Source organism: Engystomops pustulosus, chromosome 1, assembly GCF_040894005.1.
Source record: "Engystomops pustulosus chromosome 1, aEngPut4.maternal, whole genome shotgun sequence".
Taxonomy (NCBI): domain Eukaryota; kingdom Metazoa; phylum Chordata; class Amphibia; order Anura; family Leptodactylidae; genus Engystomops; species Engystomops pustulosus.
Window position 1 is genome coordinate 152,188,191 of NC_092411.1, and position 27,676 is coordinate 152,215,866.

A 27,676-nucleotide genomic window follows, 5' to 3' on the forward strand; every position below is an offset into this window, starting at 1 on the left:
AATGGGGGTAAACCCCTCATTATTGCATGTGAATTGCATGTTAATGCAGTGCAACACCCCTGCATAGGCAAGGTGGTAGTTGTGAATAGCACCCTCCCCATGTCAGGAGCTGTTAGGAGGATTTATCACCTCACTAGGAAGTTTCTAGAATTTGGGATATTGTGTAATTGCAGCTGTAGCTACTGCCTGGTAAGGCTACATTTAACATTGCGATTGTCCAATGATGTTTCTATAAGCTGGAAGGTGATTGGAGAGGTGCAATCAGTGGCGTAACCAGGAGAGACAGAGCCCCCTAGAAGGCTACTGCATGGGGCCCCCGTTCCCACTTAAAAAATATAGATATTAGTATACTCACACATGCGAGTTACAATCACATATAAATAGACTCATGTGCATATACACATACATACTTTGCCATATGCAACAAACTCACATACAGTGTATATAGATACCATATATACATCACAGTATATGTTATATACATATTATGCTGGACATGTGCATTACAACATAGATATAATGGTGCATATCCTCCATTCTTTATTGTGTCAGGTCGGATGAGGAGGCCTCCTGACAATGCGGGCCCCATAGCGGCTGCTATGGCTGCTACCCCTGTAGTTACGCCCCTGGGTGCAACCACCTGACCAAGGGAGTATATAAACCCCTGCTGGGCTGAAGCACATGGTCCATCCTAGCTCTCTGTTCAGAGCATAAGAGTCTGCAGACAAAACCAGAACTCATGGTCTGTCTGCCACTGCCATTGTCATCCTAATTCCAGGAACTTCAAGTGCCTCAGGCCTACTGCCTAGCACCCAGGGCAAGTCTGGAGACTTCAGTTTCATTAACATTTCTTCAATTGGATGTTATTAAAAAAATGTTTCTGTGTGAAGATAATTTCCCATAAATGTAGCCATGTTGCCCCTTAGAAACGAGATAGCTTCCTCGGTTACGACCACCCTACACTCTGGCAGCAGTGGCCAGACATGCGATATTGAGTCCTGCCTGACCTCCTGGATTAAACGTTCATTACTACAGGACGGCTGTGGGACCTGCAGTAACTCCTGGATATTTCATATACAAAAACCTTTTGTTTATTTGTGCAATCCCTCCAGCAGAGGTGGCCGTATCCGAGGAAGCCATCTCGTTTCTAAGGGACTTTATCACTTCATTTATGGGAAATTATCTTCACACAGGAACATTTTTTTTAATGACATCTAATTGAAGAAATGTTTATATATGGCAGATTTATCAAACTGAATGTGAATGCCCAGACGAGAATACCCCTTTAAGGCCAGAACTGAGCTCCACCGACCGGACTTCCACCTGCACCAGCCCAGCATGCATCTACTATGAGGTTGCGTGTAACCTTCCTGTGGATCGGCTCTCCATGACTCTTCCAGCTTAAGAATCTGCTGTTTTATCGTTTTTGACCGTTACCTGCTGTTCAATAAAGAATTGTAAGTTGATTTGCACAGCCTCCGTCTAATCCCTTGGTCCAGGCTGCTTACCACCACGGTCTTCCACATCCATCACTCAGGGATTCATCCTATAGACACTCCGGGGTTGCCCCATGGAGATACCACTGCATCAGCCTCTCCCTACTTATTTCTTGCACAATCCAGACCAAGAACCGTGACCACAGCGTTCCCAAGGCTGCACTAGCCAGCCACTCTGGTATTCTGGACCCTGGCTGCCTCCAAGAAAAGGCTAGGCCCCGGTGGGGAATGTTGCAGCAGCCTAAGCGTTTCCTCCCACATACCAGTGAGATGCAATATCATAAAACACAATAGCAAAGGCAGGTTTTTCTCTCAGAAAAAATTAGATCCTCTCATTAAAAGGGAACATGTCAGTGTTTTTCCCCCCAACATGTCTAACATGTTTTCACACTTTGCATTTATGTAAATTAGATCTAAACGCAATATTAAAACGGAATGTACCTGCAATGAAAACCTTAGTATACATCTGTATATACACCATTCTTCTACCACTAAAAAGCTTCTCTTCTGACTATTATAAGTATTCTAGACTCACTTCACTAAAAAGACATTAGACTTCTAATATCTTATTTCTAAGATATTATTTCTAAGTAACAGTTTTGACAACATAAAGGGATATTTGCCAGAATGATAAAAAATTGTTTGGAAGCGCAATGATTTTGAACTCTCTGAAGACCGAGGTAAGTGCAACATTACGGAGCATTATGAGTAAGTTATTATTGTGATTGAGAGAAGAGTATTTGCCAGGTTGATACAATAAAATATATAATTGTAAAATACTTTATAGAAGACCTGCCAGGGTGATTTGGGAAAGTAATCCACCCTCAGTGGCTTAGTGTCCCGAATTGTCCTTCAGCTTGTCCCTATTAACTATTAACTCCTTAAGGAAGTAGCCAGTTTAAAGCTTAAAGTGTAACCGTCATTTCAAAAAACTTTTGATATGTTGTAGAGCAAATAATTTTAAGCCCTTTTGCAATTGGATTAGTTACCCGAATTCTGCTCCTTCCTCTTGTATTCTGCAGACTTCCCCTAGATGGCAGTGACTGCTCAGATGTCTGTTACTATGGACATTCCATCTTCAGAAAGAAGCCAGACTACGGAACAGGAGACACGCCCCCCGCCCCCTGCAATCAGCTGTTACCTCATGGCTCACTGCTCACAGCTGATTACCTCATGTGTCACTGCCCCAGCACTAAGTCATGTGCAGGGAGAAGCCCTAAATAATGTAATAACCAAACACCTAAATTTATCTCTCCTCAGCTTTTCCTACACTTGTGTATAACAAATAATCCACACAGACAGAAACTGCAGCCCCCCCCCCTCCCCCATCACCTCACAAAAGGAAGTTGCAGGAGACAATCTCCAAGTCTACAAGCTGTCCTGTCATGTGTTGTGCTGGAGTGTTACATAGATAGATAGATAGACATGGATACATAGATAGATATGACTTAGATAGATAGATAGATAGATAGATAGATAGATAGATAGGAGGGATAGATAAATAGGAGATAGATATGAGATAGAAAGAAAAATAAGAGAGATAAATGGATAGCTCTGGTCTCATTGGTCGGCACCTTGTGCCTGTGACGAGGTGACAAGAGGCAGGCTCCGCCCCTCCATCTTGCTGATTGTAGGTTTTTAGAGAGCTGGAAACCCTGGTTGCTATGGGCCAAAAAAGATACTAAATGAGGACCGAGAGACAAAATACTTTGAGGAATGATTCCCAGGGACACCTAGAGCAGAATTATGTATTTTATTTTTTTTTCCCCCTCAGAATGACGGTTACACTTTAAGGCTCAGCCCAATTTTTTGGATTCAGACTTGCGTCGCTTTATATGGTTATAACTTTTGAACACTGTTACTTATCAAAGTGATTCTGAGATTGTTTTTTCCTCACATGTTGTAGTTCATTTTAGTGGTAAATGTCGGCTGATAAGTTTTGCGTTTATTTACAAAAAAAAGAAAAAATGATGAATTTTTTGAAAAATTAGCCATTGTCGAAATTCAAAATCATTGCGTTTTCAGGCAGATAGATAATAATAAATTGCTGAATAACATTTCCCATTTGTCTACTTTACATTTCCATAATTTTTGAAATGTCTGGATAATTTATTTTGATGTCACGCGGCTTACAAATATTTAGCTTCAAAAACCCCCATATATAACCAACCCATTTTCAAATGTGCATCCCCCAAGCTATCAGAAACAGCTTTTAGATTTAGATTGTTAACCCCTTGAGATCTTCATAGTAATGAAATCAAAATGGAGGTGAAATTTAGAATGGTCAAATTGTGCCGGTTATACGTTCATTTAGCCCTAAAATTTACACATTTCCCAAAAATAAAAGGATAAAATCCCCCATACAATTTGTTATGCAATTTCTCCCGAGTACAGAGACCCCCCACATGTGGCCCTGACTTGTTGTATGGGCGCACTGCGAGGCGCAGAAGGGAAGGAGTGCCCTGCAGCTGCCAGGATTTGAGTTTCCTCATTGGCCGCTTTTGAAGGCTATAAAATTTTAGCTTTTGCGTTATTGGGGCCATGTGACGGCATTTTTTTTTTTTGCGGGATGAGATGCTTTTTCCAGTGTTATAATTTTGGGGTTGGTATCCCCTATTGTTGAAAATGTTGAATTTTTTTTTGAGGGCAGGAGTGGAAAATAATCAATTCTGTACTGGATTTTTCCTTTTTTTTTTTTGTGTTCACCGTATAGCCTAATAATCATGTTATTTTTATTCTATGGGTCAGTACTATTACGGGGATACCAGACATGAATATATTTTCTTACGTTTTACTAAATTTGCTTCATAAAACCCTAATGTGGGAAAAATCTATCATTTTTGCATTGCCCTCTTCCAAGTGGCATAACATTTTTACTTTTTTGGCTACGGAGCTGGTTGATGGTTTGTTTTTTGCGGGAGATGTTGTACAGTATAATTCTGGAGTACATATGTTTTTTTGATCACTTTTTATTGCATTTTTTGTGGGATTCAATAGGTAAAAATACAAATTTTTATTCTACTGGTTGTTAAGGACGTGGTGATACTATATATGTGGGGTTTGTGTTATGATTTAGACTTTTTTTTTAGCGTTATATGTCTCTTTATATGTTTTGGGGCTTATGGGCATTGTTAGTGATTTATTACTTTATTTTTTATTGAAAAACATTTTTTAAATTTTTTTTTTACTGTTTCCACCTTGGGACATGAACAAGCAATCATCTGATTGCTTGTTCATGATAATACTCTGCAATACTGATGCATTGCAGGGTATTAGCAGTGTCAGCCTATGCACATGCATAGGCTGACACTTTGCCCATAAGATGACGTCAGAGACGCCATCTTTCAGGCACTGCCTTCAGGCCCCGATCGGACCCCAGAGATCCCATAGCAACGATCGGCGCCCCCGCGGGGGGGGCGGTCGTGGGGGAAAGACCTCCAAAGGCATATTAAATGCTGCGGTCGCGCTGACCGCGCTCAGCGTCCAATATATCGGACCCTGAGCGTCAAGAGGTTAATAAAAAAAAGAAACCTTTCTGCTTACCTAGAGATGGGTCTGATGAGGCGATTTAGACCAATTTCCAGTGCTCCCTGCGCCTGTGCAGTAATTCAATGAAGCTGAAGCAGTACACTCTGACTTCATTGTGCAAGCGATATAATGTCGCATACACAGAGAACTTGAGGTGTAGTACATCGGCTTCACTGTATGGGCTTAGAGGGACCTGGTTTACTGTCCCAAATCGCCCGGACAGGTGTTTTTTAATTCATGTGTAGGGGAATAGTAAAAAGGAGTCTTAAAGGCAAAGTCCATAATTTTTTTTTTATCTGAGTAGGGGAAATAATGTATGCTAAATACTTGTTTGACAGCTGGAGATCGTTTTTTTTTTTTTTTTGCTTAAAATGAGGGTCAAATGATGCTTTGCATATACAATTAGTCACTAACATCCTGACTGACTACATAGTAACAATAATTATTATTAGGAAGCTGCATATTACAATTATAAACAGAGTGCGAACTCCCCCTAGTGGCGAATGCAGCCACACAGAATTTAACAGATTCTGTCAGAAAATAATCATTAATAATTATAATCAATAATTAATCAATAATAATTCCAGTTCTGGCACTGTCTATGCCCATCTGACTTCTGGCCCTGCTCTCCTGCAGTGAATATAGGCATACTCTGTCAGGTTACCTCTGCCTTGTTGAAGTGTATCTATGGATCAGTTCCTGCATAATATACTGTAACACCGTGGATACGGACGAAAATGTTGCGGAAAGCTACAAGCGGCTTAACAAGCTGTGTGTCAGATAACTTGATGAGACACCTGGTGCAACAGCCTGCGTTCACTCTGTACTTATACCTGATCTCCTGAAGGTGCGGTCACACGTTGCAGTTACAACTGAGGTGTTTTTAGGTGCAGTTTTGTTAATTTAACCCCTTCCCGTACCCTGATCTAACTCATCTAACGTCATAGGATGCGGGTAGTTCTCTGCACCTTGACAAAGAGTTGACACAATAGCAGCCGGGATTGCAACTATCGCAATCCCATCTGTTTAATCCCATAAACGCTGTGGTCATAGTGATGCATTGCCGCAACGATCGGCACCTTCCTAGATCGTGATGAATGCATAGGCTGACTATGTACTATGCTGCAATACATTAGTATTACAGAACAGGTGGTCCCCTACTTAAGGACAACCGAGTTACAGACAGACTCCTCTGCCCCTTGTGATCTCTGGTGAAGCTCTCTGGATGCTTTACTTTACTCCCAGGTTGCAACAATCAGCTTTAAGGTGCCTATAATCAAGTTTTTTTGATAATCCTTGGATCCAGTACAACAAAAATGTTTAAAATCCATATGTCACTGAGACAAAAATGTTTTTGTCTGGAGCTACAATTATAAAATATACAGTTCCGACTTACATATAAATTCAACTTAAGTACAAACCTTGTAGAAATCTTGTACGTAACCCCTGGACTGCCTGTATATTACAATAAAATTGTCACTGAACTTATACGATGAACGGCGTAAAAAAAACACACAAAAAAACACACAAAAATTATGAAATTTTCATATTTGACATCATAAAAAGAGCATAAAAAGAGATCAAAAACTAACATTTACCCCATTAACGTAATACCAAGAAAAAGTATAGCTTGTCCCGCAAAAAATAAGCTCTAAAACAGCTCTGTAAACAAAAAATATAAATGTTAGGCCCATTGTTACATGATGATACAAAATGAGTTCTATATTCTGCAAAACACGTTAACCATAAAAAAGCTATAGAAATGGGGTATTGCTGTAATCGTGATGACCCATAGAATAAAGAGAACAGGAGAAAAAATGCTAAAAACCATAATCAAGAATTTATGATTTTTTCAATCACCACCAAGAAAGAGTTAATAAAATCTGATTATTAACTATTTAACCCCCACTGTAAATGATGGGTTAATAAGGATTTTAGAGATTTTTATAAAAATGAGAAAAATTACACCCAAAACTCTGAATCTCCTAACAACCTAGAAAAGAGAGAGGATGCATAAAACACTATGCTGATATAAAGCAGACATTCGGGAAATGTTAGTTATAAAGTTTACTTGGGTGCTATGACTATCTGCCTGAAAATCAGAACATTTAGAACTTTGAAAATGAAAAATTTTCTCAAGCCATAAAACTTCAAAACTTTATTCTTCTTACATTAAAAAGTGCAGGAAAAGTGACATGTAGGTAACCCACCTACGCGTTTCAGCTTGCTCTCAAGCCTTAGTTGAGAGCAAGCTGAAACGCATAGGTGGATTACCTACATGTCACTTTTCCTGCACTTTTTAATGTAAGAAGAATAAAGTTTTTAAGTTTTATGGGATGTGCCACGTATACTCTTTCTTACTTGGATTACTTTTGGACAAACAAGCCTCCACTATCCTCAAAGCAAGTTTCTAGATATAAGGGTATGTGAGATATTTTTCCCTATTTTTCTCTACGTTTTTCGAATATGCAGCGTGCGCCAGATTATTGAATGCTGGCACACAGTCTTTAATTATCTGGCACACCCTGCACTGCTCTAGAAGTGCGCACCATTTTATTTTTGGTGTACCTTTAACATACAGTGTGCAACACAATATTGTTGAGTAGCTTCATTTAAAGTGTTGTAAACACTGAAAAAGCAGTAACAACCCCTTTTTGGTGTACATATTTTGTGTCTTACCAAACCCAAGCGGTAGGCACAAAACTGGCACAGACACTTCTTGAATACATGTGCAAGTTACTAAGACATTTTTTCAGTGCAAAGTATGACAGAAAACTGGTGCAGCCAGTTTAATAGATCTTGTACAGCTGTGTACTGTACTATACCACATGCAAATATGGTTTGCTCTGGCTTACCCAGCTACCAAATCGGCTTCACCATTTCTATTTTGGTTGCTGTGGGAGCACTGTTAATATATTGGCTACTGTTGGGACACATTGATTATATTGGCTACTGTGGAAGCACTGTTTCTATACTGGCTACTGTGGTCGCATAGTTACTATATTGGATGCTGTGGGGGCACCATTGCTATTTTGGCAACTGTGGGGGCATGATAGTAATCTCTAGGGGAGCAAGCGTACAGTATTACATTTTTTTGTAATACTGTAATGTATAACAAGGTGGAGTAAATGATTATGGAGTGAGGAGCCTAAAAACTTTGTGTTACTAAATCTGCAGAGACAAGTCATGGCTGGGAGAAGCTGCAATGGCGGCCAAGAAGAAGATGAAAGTCTTGTCTGATCACCAACATTATCTATGTAGTATGCTTGGTACTGGTCCTGTATCTATGTAGTTAATTGCTTTGTTCTGGTATCTTATCTATGTAGTATTATTGCTTCTGGTATCATATCTTTGCAGTAATCTTAGTTCTGGTGTTGAATCTGTATAGAAAGATTCTTTCTAGTAATGTATCTATGTAGTAAGGTTGGTTACACTGCTGTATGTAGTTAAAGTTGTAAGATTGGTTTTGGTACTTTCCCCATGTAATACATATAGTTATGATACAGTTTCTTTGAAGCAAGTTTTGCTATATTGCATAGTTATGTACTAATTAACTAAAAACTGTAGACGGTTGGGGAGCCCACAATCTTATTACAGCCCAAGGTCCATGATAATCTTAAAGTTATATAGGCAATATCGTGTAGTATTACAATATGAGAAACTAATGTGCAGGGAGGGGATATTACTTGTTATTTTACTTGCTAGAAATTCTCAGATACCGGGAATATAGAATATATTTAAGGTGGGCCTCTAGAAACAGTTTCACTGGTGGTCCCTAGGAACCTTAGTCCGACACAGTCAGTGATTGCTACTCGACTTTCTGATTCTGCAATGCTTTGCCTGAACCCAGAGAGGATTACAACATTCTCTTTCCAGTTTTCTCTGCTGTTATAGAGATCATCTCTTCCTCGCCACTTTTGATACATCCTTCCTTCTAGGATATGTATAGATATATATGAAATACTTTTTAAGATGCACCCAACTGTAAGTCATTGTAGGTATGCATATCACTCAGGTTAGATAACCTGCATACCCTATACATTGTCCATCATGTCAGCGAGTAAGGATCTCTGGAAGCTCAGGGGATAAGATAGGAGAGGTGGGCCTGTATTACATGTTTATTTTGGATATACATGGGGGGTGAGGGGTTTCCATGTTTTTTTTTTTGATAATGCACTCTCGGACATTGCTTTTTTGTAGAAAACTCATAATTTTCATTGTACGTGGGGCTTGTGGGTGGATTTGGTGTATATGTGAATTGCAAACCTGGAGTTTTTATTTTTCCATGTAAAGAGCTGTGTGACGGCTTGTTTTCTGTGTAATAAGTTGCACTTCATAGTGACGGTATTTAATATTCCATGCCGTGTACTGGGAAGCAGGGGAAAAAAAAAAAAAGTACAATTGCAGTGAATTGGTGAAAAAATGTGGGCTTGGATTTTACCGCTTTCACTGTGCGCTTCAAATGACAGGTCTACTTTATTGTTTGGGTCGATACAATAACAGAGATACCAAAATTTACCCCTTAGTGACCAAGCTTATTTGTGTCTTGATAAGTGAGGCCAATTTTTCAAAACTTGCATGTGTCGGTTCGGTACAATCACACGGATAACAAATTTATATAGGTTTTATTAGGTGTTAATAGACTTGTACCAAAAACAAATTATTACTTATACCATATTTTGACTCCTATAACTTTTTCATACTTAAGAGTACAGAGCTGTCTAAGGTGCCATTTTTTTCTGGGACGAGATGATGTTTTCATCATTACCATTTTGGGGAACGTGCAATCTTTAGATCATTTTTTATTATGGTTTTTGGGTGTTGCGAAACGGCAAAAGTGTTTTATCTAACATTTGAGTGCATTTTTCTGTTAAGGGGTTCAGCGCTGGGAATAACCATTTTCAAATCTTTGTCGTTTGGACATTTTGGGACGTGGTGATACCCAACATGTGTTTTTTTTTTTTTTACCTTTTCCCACTTTCCCCCAAAAAATAAAAATATTTGTATTATATGTGTTAGGGGCTTTTGGGACTTTTTATGAATTTTATTTTTCATTTTTATAAATGTTTTATTTTTACATATACTACCATCTGAACTAGTGATCATACTAGTGCACTGCAATAACCATGTATTGGAGTGCATTAGAAACGTCAGCCTACGCATCTGCAGGCAGTAGTCGATGACAGACCAGTCCCCGGCTGTCCGACAGTGAAGACGGCACCCCGTGATTGCATTGCAGGGTGGTGGGAGCAGAGGGAGCCCTGTTAGAGCAGAGTCCTGGCTGTCATAAAACAGCCGGGGCACTGTCTTTCCAATGGCAGTTGTCACAAAATGTGGTATACAATGGAAGTATAAAAGTATAAAACTGTAAACTTTGTTCAACAAAAAAAAAAAAAAAAAAAAGAAAGGAAGGAAGGAAGAACAAAAGATTAAGTCTTGAGGGGTTGCCCCAGACAAAATAAAATTGGTGCCACTAGAAAGGGATGCATGGCATAATAAGTAAAGACAATAATAGCAGTTTTATTCTCTGCCCAGAGATACTTATCTGAAAACAGCTTGTAACCAACCTCTAAAAACTAATGGTATGCTTTCTAACAAGACCTTCTATCAGTCATTCACTGACCAGCATAATTCTATATTACTACTACCATTTCACTGAGCAAGTTAGACATCAATGATTTCACTACTTCAGTAGTGAATTTATTGTCTTTTTATAAAAAAAAAAGTTTTATGCTTGGTAGAGCAGCGCCTATTTACATTGTGATGACATCTCTAGGCAGCCTCTGCACTAAATGAACCATAGCTGGGTACTGAATAAAGTGTAGTTATGTATAAACTTCACATATCACTTATATGGAATTTGGTCATTCAGATACAAAAGCCGGAGGCATCATTTGTAGCAGTCTTTTTACACGTAAAGAACAAGAAGAAGAGATGTCATGAGTAAGTATGGGGCATTTTTCTCCACAGTCCTCCACAAAGGCATGTTTTGATCCATCTTTGTTCCCATTGCTTCACTGCTGTTGCTTTGTTTGGAGACTTCAGCATTGTTACACAGCCACACCTGAGAACCAGAAGAAGAAATACATAAGTAGCGTGCCCTTCCCCTTCCACCGATTATTTTAATTAAGGAGGAACTCCAAAGGTATTCACATATTTAAAGGCAACTAAACCGCTATGTACAGTAGTAGTAGAACGGATGCCGTTTTAGAATATCTCATCCATACGCAGGCTCCAATATTTGCAACGCAAAGTCCACCCCACATGTCCTTTTATGCTGTGAATGCGTCTTATACCAATGCTCCATGTGAAACAACTCACCTGTGTCCTCTCAAAATGCACCAAATATTGCACTCTTTCCCACAACAGTTCTCCCTATATAACGTGCTACAACAATGAAACACTGGGAGGAAGAGCTCCTTTTCTAGGGAGCTAAAAAATAAACATGGTTTCAATGGGGGCGGCCACACACAGACTAGAGTCAAATACGAGGTTATGCTCATATTCCATTTGTGTGGCATATTCCGGGGGAGTGTTTTTGAGGCAAACTTTAAGGAGGATAACCCCCAAACAAAGGAGAGACAGGCTTCCACTGTTTACTATGGTGTAGCTGCCTCAAGAAGTACACCAGACTCACCGGGTGCAGGACTTGCAGGACTCAGTGGGACAGGTTCCAAGGTGCAGTCTCCTTAAATGATCAATTTTGGGTTGAGTGGGCGACCTACGTCAAATCAATCAGAAATAAAAATAGAAAACACTGAATTAGAGGGAAAAAAAACAAACAAAAAAAAAAACATTGGATTCTGCACTAACACTGAAGCCAATTGCTTTAGCTGTCGTTTACCATGTTAATAACCAGGGGCGTAACTAGGAGAGGCAGGGCCCCATAGCAGAATTCTGAATGGGGCTTCCTTTCTCCCCAATCACATACATTTATATACTTGCACATACAGCATATACACACACAACACATATACTTACATACAACAAAACACACATACAGAATATACACACCAAATAGTGCAGATGCTGAAGCCACCTGACACTTTGGAGCCCATAGCGGCTGTGATCCCTGTAGCTACGCCCTTTCGACTAGCTAGCTTTGGGAAATATATACAACAGCTCTGAAGATTATCTGAGATATGAAGCGGACTTGCCAGCTCGGATGTCCTTACCTTGTATAAGCCTCATACTGCACAGAAGCATGGCTGGGTGCACCAGGCGGTTTCCCAAACTGCAAACGTAGAGGAAGCTTACTCTGGAGACGGCTGATTAACCCATTTCCAAGGGGTAACCAGTCCATGTTAGGGATAAGGAATTGGCTCGGCAGAAGGCAGCACTCATCGATCAAGGCCTCATCTGGTTCACACGGGTGATTTTCATCACGGCCTACAAGACAAGGAGTATATCAGTGCAATTACATTTACAAGGAATGAAAACACCACATTTCAGTGGCCGCCCAGTTTTATCACCTAAAGAGCATGTATTTTTATGGTGCGAGGACCTTTTTTTGTTTTATTAAGTTGCACAAAAATTGTGCTGAAAAACATATACGGTATGTCAGCAATGGCTACTTATACAGCAGTGTATATATGATAGCCACAAAGCAGCCTTCAATGTGTTAAGTGTACAGTATAAGGAAAATTTAATTTTGTAGAGGTAGGGATTGGGGATAAATAAAAGAAAATTCTATAACTCATCAATATTGCAAGCACTGTTCATCTGCACTGCTATACATGGATTCTGACATATAAAAAGCTAAAACAGCCCAATACAATGGCTCAAGAAGTTTTCTTAATGATAAATCCCCCGCAAATCTCACAACCACTCACTCCACTAATACAGAAAAAATACAGCATCAGTAAAGGGGTATTCCTTTCTCCATCATGAATACAAGTAGGAATGTAGCTGTCATCACGTCAATAGTTACAGACACATGGCTGCAATGTTTCCATAACCACCAAAGCATGCCAGCTAGAAGTGGAAACAGCAGAGCTTGCTTTGCTATTTCTATAATGCAAACTACAGAAACAGCGTGAGAATCTGCGTGGTTGTTTGTACAACTCCCATCTGCAAGGATGTGCAGATCAGGCTGAATTGGGAAATCAAAAAAAACAAGCATTAAAAAAAAAAAAAAAAAAAAAGAAAAATTACTTACAGCACATCCAGAGACGAGTAAGTAGACGGAAAAGTAGAGACATGCTGTCCTGTGTATCTGATGTGGCTGTGTACACTGGAAGGCAGCTGGGTTTGAGAAGACCCCAAATTCGGATCATCACCATTAATTCACGCAGGGTACCCAATGATGCCCCATCACGCAAAAAACTGTGTCCAGGACGGAAAGAGGAGCCCTATTGATGACACATGGGATCATAAATAAAAATAGTGCCAATCATATCATAAAAGAGCTTACTGACCTTGCAACATAAACTGAGAGCCACAAGTTTAAATAGTTTTATTCCTTAATTTTGACCTATACAAAAAAGCATTTCAGTGCCTTCAAGCATACATGAAGGGTTCTTTTTCACAGGACTAGGCAAGTTAAAATGGTTAAACCTTGCTGGAGCAAGATCATGGAAGTATATCACTGCCATGCTCCTGTGGTAATCATGCCAGGCACAGCTATTGTGCCCGCATGATCATGACCTACAGACGTACATTTATGTTTATTAGCGAAGGTGCAGCACCCAGCACTCCTGTCATTCAACTGACTGCGGCGGGCCTCTACACTATGGTCAGAGAAGTAAGCAGACAACTCCGATCATAGCATTGCTGCCATTGGTTATATTGTTGGACAGCTCTCATTATAGTCAGTCCATGTAAGATGCATCGACTGCAGACCTGACAAAGTCACGGATCTATTCAGTGCCCCTTGTGATATGTCCAATTGTCCATTTCTCAATAACATATCAGTTTTTTTTTCCTGCTTTTAGTCTGCCACATATTTTTTTTTTAACTAGATGCCCTTGAGCAGGAAAAAAAAAAAATCTTGCTAAGAAGGGTCTACATCTTATAGTTCGAAGTTCGTTAGGAGGATCCAGAACTGCAAGACCATCCTGACCGCTGTACAGGATAAAAGGTGAAGCGCTAACAAAGCATTTCAACTGATATCATAGCTTCCACACTGCTCTCCCTGTCCTTTGTCCCTAAAGGACCTAGAGTGTTGTCAGAAGTATGTGAGTGATCACATGCTTCCTGCATCACTGCGATGTCCAATGGATTAAGGCCAGAGAAGTAGTTGCGGCTAGGACTGGATATAAAGAAGAGGTGTGTGTGTGTGTGTAGGTGTGTGTGTGTGTAGGTGTGTGTGTGTGTAGGTGTGTGTGTGTAGGTGTGAGAATGTATTTTTCCATTTTTTTGGTGACTAAATCTGGGGTGCATCTTATATTAAGTACCGAAAAAGAAAGTATTTATTCCTGTGAAAAATTGATGCACTAAACAGCAAACAGATTTAAGTTCTTAATGTTAGTCTAGTGTTTGGTCCATTATTTGGGGTTTATTTCCTGTGTCCCTTTCAATAAATAAGGCCATAGTCCTCTCTGATAAGTATTAGTGTTTTCCTTTAGTGCTATTTATTGTAAATAAATCTAATCTAAATATTTTTATGGTAGTAAAATTATTATTATTGATGTACATTAACAAACAATTCCATAAAGGGGTTGTGCAACAATAATCTTCACTCCCAAATTCTCCCTAAATGCTAGTTATTTTCATAGGAATGGTAAACAGTGGATATTATTGTATACGTGCCACAACAGCAAGGCAACAGGTCATATAGCTAGAAAGATAGCAGCAAGTAAACTGAAGCATAACAGAATGGTAAAATTAAATATTTATGTGCCACACTTTTCATATGCAAGTAATAGTTTTTGTTTTTTAATTTTATGTACAGAACCATACATACAAATAAAAATGGTTATAATTTTCAGTATTACCTGATTGGGAAGACTTGCTAATAGATACAAAACAAAATCACCAATCCACTGAATAAGCTGCTGCAGGGACTGAAGGGTCGGCATGTCAAGTACAAACTCTTCGGTCTTCAAGTTAATCATAACCTTGTCAATATCTAAAGACAAAGATGTACTTAAATAAATGTAAAAGACTGAAATCACTTACATAAACACAATATCAATAAGGTTCTTGCCTGTGTCAGGGAACTTATTGCAGATCTCAGTAAGCCGGTCACCTGGACTTTTATCAGGCGTGTTAAGAACATGAGGCCGAAGTAAAGACTTTAGAGTGCAGCTGATGGAGATGAGGAACAGTTTGGCATGGTAGTCACAGACTCGTGTGATCGTGCTAGGTGACAGTTTACAAAGCGATGCTTTCATGGACAGAATCCTGGTAGAAAGGACCTAAAAAAAACAAATTAAACACATTAAAAAAAGAAACAGTGCTTAACCCCTACGGGACTCAGCCTCTTTTGGCCTTAAGGAAGCGGCCCCATTTTTCAAATCTGCCCTGTGTCACTATAAGTGGTTATACCTTTGGAACGCTATGAGATATCCAGGGGATTTTGAGATTGTTTTCTTGTGACACATAGTACTTCAAATTAGTTTAAAAATTTGAATGACATATTTTGTGTTTAGTTATGAAAAAAACAAAATTTGGCAAAAATTTAGAAAAATTCTTTATTTTCAACGTTCTAAATCCTCTACTTTTGATGCAGATAGTCATAGCACCCAAATAAATTCATAAATTACATTTCCAAATGTCTGCTTTATGTTGGTATGGTTTTTAAGATTCCACATATTTTACTAGAATGTTATGAGGCTCAGAATTTAGGTATAATTTTTCCCATTTTTTGTAAAATCAGCAAAACCCTTATTTAGATGGACCTGCTCAACTTCTAATTGACACGGAGGGGCCTAAATAATAGCTAAACTCATAAATTACCGCATTATGGAAACTACACCCCTCAACTTATGAAAAACCACTTTTGAAGAAGTTTGTTAACCTTTAGGTGTTTTATAGGGGTTAAAAGAAAATGGAGGTGCAGTCTGCAAATTGTAATATTTTTTCACAATACACTCATTTTGGGTGGAAAATTAAACATTTACAATGGATTAAATGAAAAAAGGCTCCACAAAGTTTGATACCCAATTTCTCCCGAGTACACCGATACCCCATATGTGGTGGTAACCTGCTGTATGGGCGCACGGACGGGCATAGAAGGGAAGGAGGCGCCATCCAGATCAGATTTGCTATGTCACATTGTACAGGCTATAATTTTTTTTCTTTTTTTTTTTTTTTTTAATGTGGACCTATAGGGGCTTATTTCTTTTGCCACATGAGATGCACTTTTCTGGTACGTAATATTGGGGCATCTATAGCTAATCGGTGAGATTTTATTAACTCTTTGTTGGTGGTTAACCATACCATAAAAATAGTATATTATTTTTATTCTATGGGTCGCCACGATTACAAAAATACCTCATTTATATAGATTTTTTTTATTTTTTCCCATTTTTACTGAATAAAAAGTAATTTGGCAAAAATGTTGTTAATTTTAGCATCACCGTCCAGTAACAGTTCTGTTTTATTATACAGATTGTTACAGACGCAGCAATACCAAATATGCAGGTGTTTTTGTGTTTTTTATACTTTATTAAGTGTTTTTATGGGAAAATGACATTTTTGGGGCTTACCGTATATACTCGTGTATAAGCCGAGTTTTTCAGCACAAAAAATGTGCTGAAAAACTTCACTTCGGCTTATACACGAGTCAAGAAAAAAATAAAAACAGTAATACTCACCATCCGGTGTTCCGATCTTCAGCGCGGGTCCCGATCTTCACCGCGAGGCTCCCGATCCTCGGCGCGGTACCAGGCGGCGGCGGGTCCTCTTCTCTCTTCTGTAGCCGGCAGATCGCGTCCATGTGATCTGCCGGCGGGTGCACAATAAGATGCAGCGGTGTCGCGGCTGATGACGTCATCAGCCGCGACACCGCGGTATCCTAGTGCGCGCCCGCCGGGAGATCACATGGACGTGATCTGCCGGCTACAGAAGAGAAGAGGGGCCACCGTCGCCGCCTGGTACCGCGCCGAGGAACGGGAGCCTCGCGCTGAAGATCGGGACACCAGATGGTGAGTATTACGTTTTTTATTTTTTTTATTCGCTTGGCAGGGGGCAGGCTGTATACTCTATGGGGGCAGGCTGTATACTCTATGGGGGCAGGCTGTATACTACATTGGGACTGGCTGTATACTACACGGAGACTGGCTGTATACTACACGGAGACTGGCTGTATACTACACCCTCGGCTTATACTCGAGTCAATAGGTTTTCCCAGTTTTTAGTGGTAAAATGAGGGGTCTCGGCTTATACTCGGGTCGGCTTATACTCGAGTATATACGGTATATTTTTATGTATTTATTTTTTATTTATTCTAGTGTTCAGTGTTTTTACATGTTTTTACTTTTCCATACTTGAACTTGAACCAGCGATGCTCTGATTGCTGGTTCAAGTTCAATACACTACTCTACAATACTTTTTCATTGTAGAGCAGTGTAAACTGTCTGAGCATGCGCAGACAGTTTACAGTCAGACCTGGAAGGGGTCTGACTGCCAAGGACATCAGGCAGCTCCGGGGCACATGGCAGTCGTCGGGGCTTCCCAGAAGTGGATTGGATCCCGCAGAAAGCAGCGAGGGGGATCCAATCCATAGCGGAAACACCCTTACACGCCGCAGTGTTGCTTGTAAGGGGTTAACACTCGCGATCGAAGTCGGCTCCGATCGCAGGTGTTAGCGGAGGCTGACAGCTGTGATAGACATCTGACAGCCGCTGCTTCTGGTGCCGGCTCCATTCGCAGGACATTATAGCAAGTTCCCGTGCGCTTAGCATCTAGTTGTGGGGACGTACTATAACGTCCTGGTGCACCTAGGGGTTAAAGAAAATCCAGTAAATCTAATCTTCTGATCTATTATATAGATCACTGCAAGATAAAACACTGCAATGGTGGCAGGAGCTTGGATCATATGTTCTACTATCCACCTGAGAAGCTGTGTGAAACTCATTTGATCCTGCATGGCTGCTGTAATAGCTAACAAGATAGAAAAGTTAAAAAAACTGAGCAGCAGCAGTAGACCTGAATATAGGTTATGTCTGCATTCTATAGACTGATAAACATATTGGGGGTCATTTACTAAGGGCCCGATTCGCGTTTTCCCGACGTGTTACCCGAATATTTCCGATTTGCGCCGATTGTACCTGAATTGCCCCGGGATTTTGGCGCACGCGATCGAATTGTGGCGCATCGGCGCTGGCATGCGCGCGACGGAAATCGGGGGGCGTGGCCGAACGAAAACCCGACGTATTCGGAAAAAACGCCGCATTTAAGAACCGAAAATGTGTCGCTCGGGACCCGCTTACCTTCACTCAGACGGCCTCGGTGAATTCCGGCGCGTTAAAATGCTTTTCAGCGCAGCAGCGCCACCTGGTGGACGGCGGAGGAACTACCTTATTAAATCCCGGCCGGACCCGAATCCAGTGCAGAGAACCCGCCGCTGGATCGCGACTGGACCGGGTAAGTAAATGTGCCCCATAGTCTGTGTAGAGGGTAAACCCACAAAGACAGGACCATTGGCTTTTTTTTTTTTTTTCTACCTAGCCTCAGGGTCCTAGCAGCTGGACCCTTACGCATGTTGTTTAGAAATAAAGAGAAGTCTCACCTGTTGCAGTGCAGCATTCTGCTTGGTGTACTCCTCATGCAGCTTCTCGACTAAGTTGTGTACCATGTTTGGCTGCACATGAAGAAGAATGTCCCACCAGTCATAACCGGTCACCATGCAGTACTCAAGAAGGAACAGAAGATGGCGCAGTGATGTAGTCATATCAAGTGCATGCCCCATTGAAGGGGAGACTCTAAGCATGCTTAGCTGTAAAACAGAAATGCAATGAGTATAAAACATGGGAACACTTAACTTGAGGTTCTGATCCATGCATATATGCAAAACCCAAGGAGGAAAGGGGAATTATAAATGTCTACCACATGCTAACTAAAAACATTACATGGTCAGGTGCAGGGGGTGATTATATTTGTACCAGCTAAAAAAGGGGTGGAAAACCTCATATAATGTGTAAATATTTTTAGAAACGGTAAAAACAAAAAACAAGGAAACATGACTAGACACTAAAAGCAAGCTCCATAAATTTCCCATGAAAGCTGTTGAAGCAAATGGCCATTTCATACAGGGTATTACAGCACCCATATTCTTTTCTACTAACCTTTCCCTGAGTGTCTAAGCCAACTAAAGCAAGAGAGGTCCAGGACATCTGTAAAGCTTTAAAGTGCACACAAGGGGTTGGTGATCGCTGGCGTTTTAAGCTGGGTTCTTCAGACTGACGCATAGAGGAGCCAAATAAGACAGCCATTGTCTGTAGAGATAGCCTATGCACAATATGCACATTGCCATCATGGAATGCTAGAGCAAGACCTGTTAATGGGATAGAGGTCTAAATATTAGGAAGGCACATACACAATATGATCTATTCATTTCCATCAAATAAAACATTTCACCAGAAACACTAGGACATCTAGGAATATCATACCTAAGCCAGGATAGAACTTGGTATCATTTGCAACTTTGATGTCTGTATTAGTAAGTGAAATTGGCAGTTTGGGCAATGCCACAGCAGACACACGCTCCAGTTCATTGGTAGCAGATAATATTCTCCACTTTAGGATCATTGGTTGCTTATCACTTACTGAAAGACAAAAGTTACCTCCATATTGTAAGATTCCAACATTTATAGCAGCATGTGCATATTACACACACATTTAAAGTCAAACACATACTACATGGTATATGGTCAATAGTAAATAGACCCTCTTTCTATTTGGTCTTTTTAGCCACATCAACACTATGTAAAGGATCATGTCATCTCAATAACTATCCCATCGTTGGCATGTTAAATCGCTCTCTTCTGTTGGTCACAGACCAATATAATCTCAGAAAATTCCTTAAATTCTGAGCACCGATATACAAGCAGAGGTTTAAAGTAAATCAGTAGACACATATAATGCTAGGTTCCTTTAGTAAAAGTGCATAGTGCATATGGACAAACTTTCTCTGCTCCCATCCCTACTCCATTAACCGCCAATAGATTTTCTATTTTACGTTTGTTTCTCGCTCCCCACTGTCCAAAAAAATAACTTATTTAAAATATTTACAGAGTCACACAAGGGTTTGCCTTTTTTTTTTTGAGTAATAAATTATACTTTGTAGTGGCAGTATTTTATGTTATGTGCCATGTATTGGAAAGCTGGAAAAAAATTCTAAATATGGTGAAATTGATGGGAAGACACATTTATGCCATTTAGAACATTTATGCACAGCTTTTACTGTGCACTGTAAATGACACCTTTACTACACCTATTTTATTCTTTAGGTTGGCAGGAGAACAGGTTTCAACATATTTTAATAATTAAAACCTTGTGTACAAAAAAGAAAAATTATTTTGTTCATATTCTGACATCAATAACTTTTCATACTTCGGTGTACGGACCTGTGCAGTAGTCATTTTTGAGGGACAAGCTGACGTTTTCATTGATAGCATTTATGGTACTGTACGTCCTTTTGTGCACAATTTTTTATCAGTTGTGAAATAGTGAAAAAGTGGCAATACAGACATTTGGGCTCTATTTTCCGTTACAGGGTTCACTACCAGGAATAACCATTTTTATATTTTGATAGAATTGGAATTTTGAGACACAGCGATACCGTACATATTTATTTGTTTTTATTTTTGATCTTGGGAAAGGGGGGGTGATTTGAACTTTTATGTTACTTTTTAAATTTTATTTTAACTTGTTTTTTATTTACTCCTCACTGGCATCTCCCATAGGACCAGTGACACAGTGCCGCATACAGAAAGGTTAACTTTGATCTAACTTATCTTTTTTATAGCAAAAAGACAGTTTTACTTTGGCAATGTGTACGCTATTCTCTATTGTTCCCTTTAAAGTGTTTAGGTATTCATACATAAATTACACTGCTTATGAAGAAGACCTACTTACCTCCAGGAGACAACTGCTGGAAGATATTATTCAGAGGAAGCCCCTCTTTCCGCAGGGACCAGCACTCTGCTACACTGGAACACTGATTGGAGGCACAGAGGAGCACCTAAGAAAAAGTGCACACATTGACATAAAAGCATTATTTATAAACCTACATAGCTCCATTAAAGGGAAGAGAAAGTATTACGATAAAAGGAACGGGTCAAAATAAATTTGTAGAACTTTCTCCTATAGAGGATATATGAAACAGAAAACTAAAATTTAAAAACTTTAAATAGAGTACAGTATTCATACATTTTATGCCAAAATTAACTAAGAATGTGTCTGATGGTTTGTGGCTTTTGAACAAATAATACCTTATGTGTCTGATTTGAGAAATCAGACTTGAAGCCTCATCAGATACATGAATTAAAGTGGAATTTCAACAACCAAAGATCTAGAAAATCTAGAACCAAAAAAGTATTATTGGAAAATCCTATCACTTCATACAAACAATATTTATTTGTTGAAATGGGAGCACCTCTTTAATGTGCACTATATTCACCTCTGTACAACTCTATGGAATACATTGCTGTGTTATGATAATCAGGTAATTAAAACAGGAGGACTGATGTAGTTCCCTTTAGAATTCAGATCCAACATAGTATATACATGTAGTATATTTTTTTTACATAGAGGTACGTGTTATGATTCATGATTTAGGTGGATTTCCAAATTTTGGGGGGGATTTTTATAGTATACAATGTGCATGACATGACTGGTTGTGAAGGATCCTTTGTGATTCTTTCCCTTTTCATGTAATTATAGGGGTAAAAATTTATAGAACATCTGTTGCAGAAATTAGAGTTTTTTTTCTAAAGGTTCTTGGTCTTTGAAATTTACCTGCTCAGACATATCTCTAGCAAGGAACTTAAGATGAGTCACTGCAGGAAACTTGTCCTTGCGTGCAGGATCTGTGGTGCAGCGCATGAAGAGTGACGGCAGGATTTCAGTGTCAATCTTACACTTTTCGCTCACAACAGAAACACAGACTTTATAGAACTGTACTGGAGATGTACTGCTTCCATCACACGTGGCCACAACAATGTTCCCACCTCCTGTAAAAGCAATGTCAGCCAGTGCCACCCTGCATCGGAGGCGGCACAGACTTTCTGTAGCAGTCAACACTTGTCCATTGGGCTTTAGCAAAGACACTGTCACCAATCCACTGACAGTAACAGCTATCCATCCTTCCATCGGTTTGCCTCCAAACAGGGTGAGGGATGGGGAAAACTTGACACGCGAGAATTTTTCGCCAAAGCTGGAAACACCAGACTGGTAAAAGAGAATGAAAACGGAGCTTGAGATAAAAAATGGTTTAATACTTAATTACTTAGTAATATTTCAAACTTTTCGAAGAAAACTGACCTTTTCAACATGGAGTGCCAGCTTTACTCCATTATGAAGCCATGAAAGAGCAACAATGGGGTCACCATCCACTTCACTTCCAACTAAGCTTTGCCAGCTATTTGCTAAGTGGTCGGTCATACCCCAACATTTTATCCGACCATCTGCATCAGCTGAAAGAAGACGGGATCCTATAAAATAAGAAAAAAAAGCTGTTCAGATCATCATTTTACTAATATTTATTCCTACATAGATAATGCTCTATGTACATTTAGTCTTTTTCCTTTCGTTGGAAGTAGGGATCCTCCTGACATATACAAGGGAAGGCCGCAAAGTATCCCATTGTATAAGCATACTGTAGTGTGGGATATGTCTTCTTCCTCACGCCTCCCCCTTCTACCAGCAGCCAGTGATTTGCTGCTGCCGCCAACATCCAGGTCGTTTTCAGAACGCCTAAATGACATGATGCAGGATTAAAGCCAAACCAGTATAACTATTCCAGAAGGGAGTGAGGCTTTTGACTAGGATCCGGAAGCAAAAGGTCTCCTAATCATTACTGTTTTTATGTGCCCTACATGAGACACATGTGTGCCAAGGACACAACATGTTTTAGCTTATTTGCAAATGGCTTTGCAGGGTCTAATTATTGATTTTTAGAAAGCTATAATAATTCAAATTTTGCCATGACTTACCAGACTGGTCCCACTCTAAGCTGGTAATAACTTCCTGGTGTCCAGAATTTATTGAGTAGACATCCCAAGGATGTTCTGTATCCAGGATGTGGATCATGTGGGTAAGATCTTCAATGTGGGATAAGAAAAAAAAAAAAAAAAAAAAAAGTACATTAACTTCAGCAAGCCAGACATTGTACAATTATTTACATTGTTATTGTCTTAATGTAGTCTATGCAGACCACTTATTGATTGTACTGCACCATGGAATTAATGGCACTCTATCAATAAATAGTAATTGTTACAACCAAGTGTCATACATGACTATTGAGCCAACAAGCAATGAAGGGGCAAGGCTCTCAGATTCTACATTCTCCAACCAATGCCATGGTATTGGTACTGAATGATGCCTTTAAACAATATATTTAGTTCTGCAGAACATTATTTTAGGTCCATAACAGAAGATCCACCTTGTTCACAAATACAAACACTAGTAAGTGATCACCACCTGCCAATAAGTAGAAACCAATTCTGTAATTTGGAGTAACTGCTTGCCTGGGGTACCAGGCGATGCCTTTCTGAAGAATGAGTAACCATTTACAACATCGCTGCAATACAGTATGTTCCCGAGTGGGGTTCTCCTGTAATAGCAGATGCGTTTTGTAATATCTATATACAGTACATCTGGACAGTGTTCATTCTATTTTGAAGAAAGAGTTGGTACATTTCAATAGGCTCCCACAAAAAACATGTTGTTTTACACATTTGTAACATGTTGTAGAGTAGCAACGCAGGGGCTTTGTCATTATCTATTGGGGGGGGGGGGGGGCAAGACCAAAAATCATGTACTTATCAGCTATCTAGGTGACAAGTTGCAAATTTAGCAAATCACCTGAAATATATAAATGGAAGGTTTCACCCTCCAAATGAAAACTTTGGCAGATACTGAATAACAAACAACAGTTTGAATAGAGCCTTGAAATGAAAGATGGCAAAGATGTGGTGCTTGTTGTCTTCTCACATGTAAAAGGGGTTTTCCATTATACACATAAGTGTCTGAGACCCCTGCGGTCCCAGTGACTGAACATCTAGCATGCCTCCCAACTGCCTCATATTGTGCCACCCAGCTATCCCTTGGTGCTGCTTAATAAAAATAAATAAACACCAGCTACTTTTCTGTCTTCTGCTGTGTGTTGCCCTGAAGTCAGCAGGGGGGGGGATGACATCATATAATACTGTCTGCTGGCTTCTGCTATACATAGCAGCAGAGCAAGGTCGGCTCCAGGTTTTTATAAGCCCCTGGGCGACAGAGACTCAGTGGGCCCCTTTGCAGTGAACTCAAACTAAAACAGTCCTTAATATTCCCTAGTCTAGTATATCATAGCAAACAGCCTCCTCATGGTTATTTTATATAAAGCCCCCCCTCGCAGCTCTGAGCCCCGGCACTTGCACAGGTATGCCCTGAGCTGGGTGCCCCTGCAGCAGAGGGACAGTAATAACGCAGACAAGCTGACAGCTCTCAGCATTATCTTTATATTTAAGTCTGACAGAGTTGATGTCCCGATACACACTAAGGGAGAGATTTATCAAAAGTGTCAGAACAAAACTGCGCTAGTTGTTCACGGCGACCAGAGCCCAACGTTTATTTTCCCACAGCAGTTTACAAAATGAAAGCTAAGCTCAGTTTTGCTCTCACTTTGAAAGAACGGGGCACAAATATCTCTCTCACCATCAAGTGAAGTGTGTATATATATGTATGTATCCATTTATATGTAATATAAAGTGGTACCACACTGTCCAAGGTGTCTCTCCATCTCACAGTCCACCAACCAGACATGTGAATACATTGTCAGAGAGATCTCCCCATAGATCCTACATATTATCAGCATATACTATAGGCAGCATCTAGGAAAACAAGAAGCCATCAGATCTCAGTGATTGTTGACCACCATACTCCAGCACATCAACATTGAAATATGAAATGATATTGCTGTCTAAGTGTTGGGTGATCCGGGGTGGCAAGACCAATGACACAGTGTGGGATTATTACATCACCCTTCCTTACTGTTACCTTTCTCCTCCTCATTGCGCTGGTCCGTGGTGAAGGCGATCAGATTGCGGCAGGACCAGGCGCACACCAGGGGTATGGATGGGCAGTGGCTGGTCCGCGGCTTCCTATCCCATTCACATATATAAGCCACGTCCATGGCGACTGTCTGCCCGCCGGGGCCCTGAATGCCGGGCGCGAGCCTGCAACACGGACGACAAGGAAACATGCATCATGTGCGGATATAGAAGCGATGATGTACACTGTATGAACACGACCATAGCATACAACTTACCAACTAACTGAGAAGCTTTCAATGGAGCGGCGTCGCGATCCGATGACGTCAGAGAACTTTGCATATCGTTCGCTTCCATGATGCATTGCAAGGCGCACTGTTCATAATCATAACGCATCCAACTTTTATTACAAAGCCGAACAGTATGAAGAGTGAAGCATATAGTAGGAGACTGACATTGCACAATAATATAACACAGGGCGACCATTGTAAGTACAGTCTCCATGAGCTTACACGTCCGACTTCTGGGGAGTACAAATACCGCTGCGGCATACGGCTAAGACGTGCTCGCTTCGGCAGCACATATACTAAAATTGGAACGATACAGAGAAGATTAGCATGGCCCCTGCGCAAGGATGACACGCAAATTCGTGAAGCGTTCCATATTTTGTGTCCTGCTGATATTTGGTTTCTTATTGCTTTATCGTGAATCACTGTATACTTTATGTCACTGTCTTCAGACCTGCCAGATATATATATTATATATATTATAGATATATATTTTTTTACTCTCTCTCTCTCTCTCTATAATATATATATACCTACCTACATATATAGACTGGCTGGGGATAATGGGCAGAAAGGCAGAAGGAGATGCCAGTCACTTATATCACAGGCTCCATTGCAGAGGTCAGCATAAATCTCTTTCAAAATATCGCAGTACACAGCAAAATGACTGACCACTGCATACCTTCTAACTTTTGTGACAGACAAAGAGGGACAAAAAGTACCCCCTTTTTTTTCCTACTAAACCATGCCCATTGACCCACCTCTACCCACCTGCAAGCATAGAGTATCGACCTGAACGCAGTTCATGCCCCATTTCAAAAGCCATAACTTTTTTTTAACTTTTATATAGATGTTTGAGGGCTTGTTATCTGAGGGACAAATTGTACTTTTTAGTGGCGCCATTTAATATTCCTGGCAATGTACTGGAAAGCTCAAAACACTCAAAAAGTGCAGTGAAATTGACTAAAAAATGTATTTGTGGCATATCCTTGTGGGCTCTGAATAACACCTCCGCTTTAGTCTTTGGATCAGTACGATCACAGAGATACCAAATTTATATAGGTTGTATTAGGTTCTGGTATAGATTTTTTTTTTTATTCAATCTTTTGTACAAAAAGAAAATTGCCATTTTGACAAATTCTGAGACCAATTCTTTTTATTCTTTGGTATATGGAGATGTGTAAGGTGTAATTTTTTTGCAGGACACGCTGACCTATATGACCATTTGTTAATTTTTTTAAATTCAAATATTTAAGGATAGAAAAATTTTGATAGGGTATTTTGGGATGTTTCATTACTTAACATGTTTATGATTTTTACTGATTATTATGTGTTCTATGGAAAAGGGTAAATGTTTTTCTTTCCATTTGATTTTTACTATTATTTCAGACTCCCTCAGTGGTGGTAAACCTATGGCACAGGTGCCAGAGGTGGCACTTAGAGCCCTCTCTGTGGGCACCCAGGCCATCACCAAAGAGGACGCATGGTATATTCATGGATCTCCAGACAGCCCAAGACTTGCTGCACTCAGTGTTATCTGAGACTACAGGAGACATGGGAATGTGTGGTCAGATCTGGATTATGATTGTAGCTCCTGCTCTAGGCCCGAAATTTCTTCCTACTCAGGGGAACCTAATTTTGTCCTCCTTGTTCCTACTGTATTGGAGTTCTCAGGATACTGATACGATTAAGAGCTAAGACAGGGAAGGGAGCAAGAAGTTACTGCTTAAATTTCCATGTTGGCCCTTTGCGATAAGTGGGGTTTAGTTGTAGTTTGTGGACTCAGTCTATACAAGGTTAGCCATCACTGCCCTAGGGTACTATAGCCCTGGGGGTCTAATTGCTCATACAATATACTGCAATACTACTTTATAGCAGTATATTGTACTTTACTGCTTTCCATATGCAACATCCCCCACCGGGGCCTAGCCCTTTGAGGTGAGGCCTGGAGACAGCCGGGGCCCGCGGTACCAGAGTGGCTGGCGGTTGCGGCCTAAGCACGCTATTGTCACGGTGCTTGGTACGGGGAAACAGCCTGGCAGGTCTCCAGCAGGGTGGTGTTGGCAAGAAATGAAGAGGGAGAGGCTGCTATAGCGGATCTCCCTGGGGCAACCCCTTAATGTCCCGAGTGTGAGTCTCTGGGTGATGGACAGGGTGCCGGTGATGAAGGCAGCCGTATTAGCAGGGACCAGACGGAGACAGAAGTTGAAGAAAACAACTT

At 40.2% G+C, this 27,676-nt stretch overlaps 1 protein-coding gene and 1 non-coding gene across 2 annotated transcripts; one reads left to right on the forward strand and one right to left on the reverse strand.

Moving 5' to 3' along the window:
* Positions 1-9,632: 9,632 nt before the first annotated feature.
* Positions 9,633-25,547, reverse strand: MED16 (mediator complex subunit 16). Its single transcript, XM_072111299.1, has 15 exons — positions 25,447-25,547; positions 25,176-25,354; positions 23,126-23,233; positions 22,455-22,624; positions 21,930-22,361; positions 21,048-21,153; positions 19,580-19,735; positions 19,256-19,464; positions 18,700-18,906; positions 15,172-15,382; positions 14,960-15,093; positions 13,183-13,375; positions 12,200-12,413; positions 11,662-11,745; positions 9,633-11,088 (listed from the first exon to the last, which is right to left on the reverse strand). The coding sequence occupies exons 1-15, from the start codon at positions 25,530-25,532 to the stop codon at positions 10,962-10,964; spliced, it is 2,616 nt and encodes an 871-aa protein (XP_071967400.1). The 5' UTR covers positions 25,533-25,547; the 3' UTR covers positions 9,633-10,961.
* Positions 25,548-25,730: 183 nt separating this feature from the next.
* Positions 25,731-25,837, forward strand: LOC140087527 (U6 spliceosomal RNA). Its single transcript, XR_011850010.1, has one exon. It is a non-coding gene; the product is annotated as a U6 spliceosomal RNA (small nuclear RNA).
* Positions 25,838-27,676: the final 1,839 nt, after the last annotated feature.

Bases quoted from the DNA above. Each gene is read 5' to 3' on its own strand.
- MED16 (XM_072111299.1), bottom strand. From the start codon at position 25,532: ATGCATCATGGAAGCGAACGATATGCAAAGTTCTCTGACGTCATCGGA. The intron at 15,383-18,699 runs GTGAGACTTCTC...TGTTTTTTTTAG, and splicing joins AGAATGCTGCACTGCAACAG to GTCCTTTCTACCAGGATTCT. The intron at 15,094-15,171 runs GCAAGAACCTTA...CTTTGTCTTTAG, and splicing joins CAATAAGTTCCCTGACACAG to ATATTGACAAGGTTATGATT.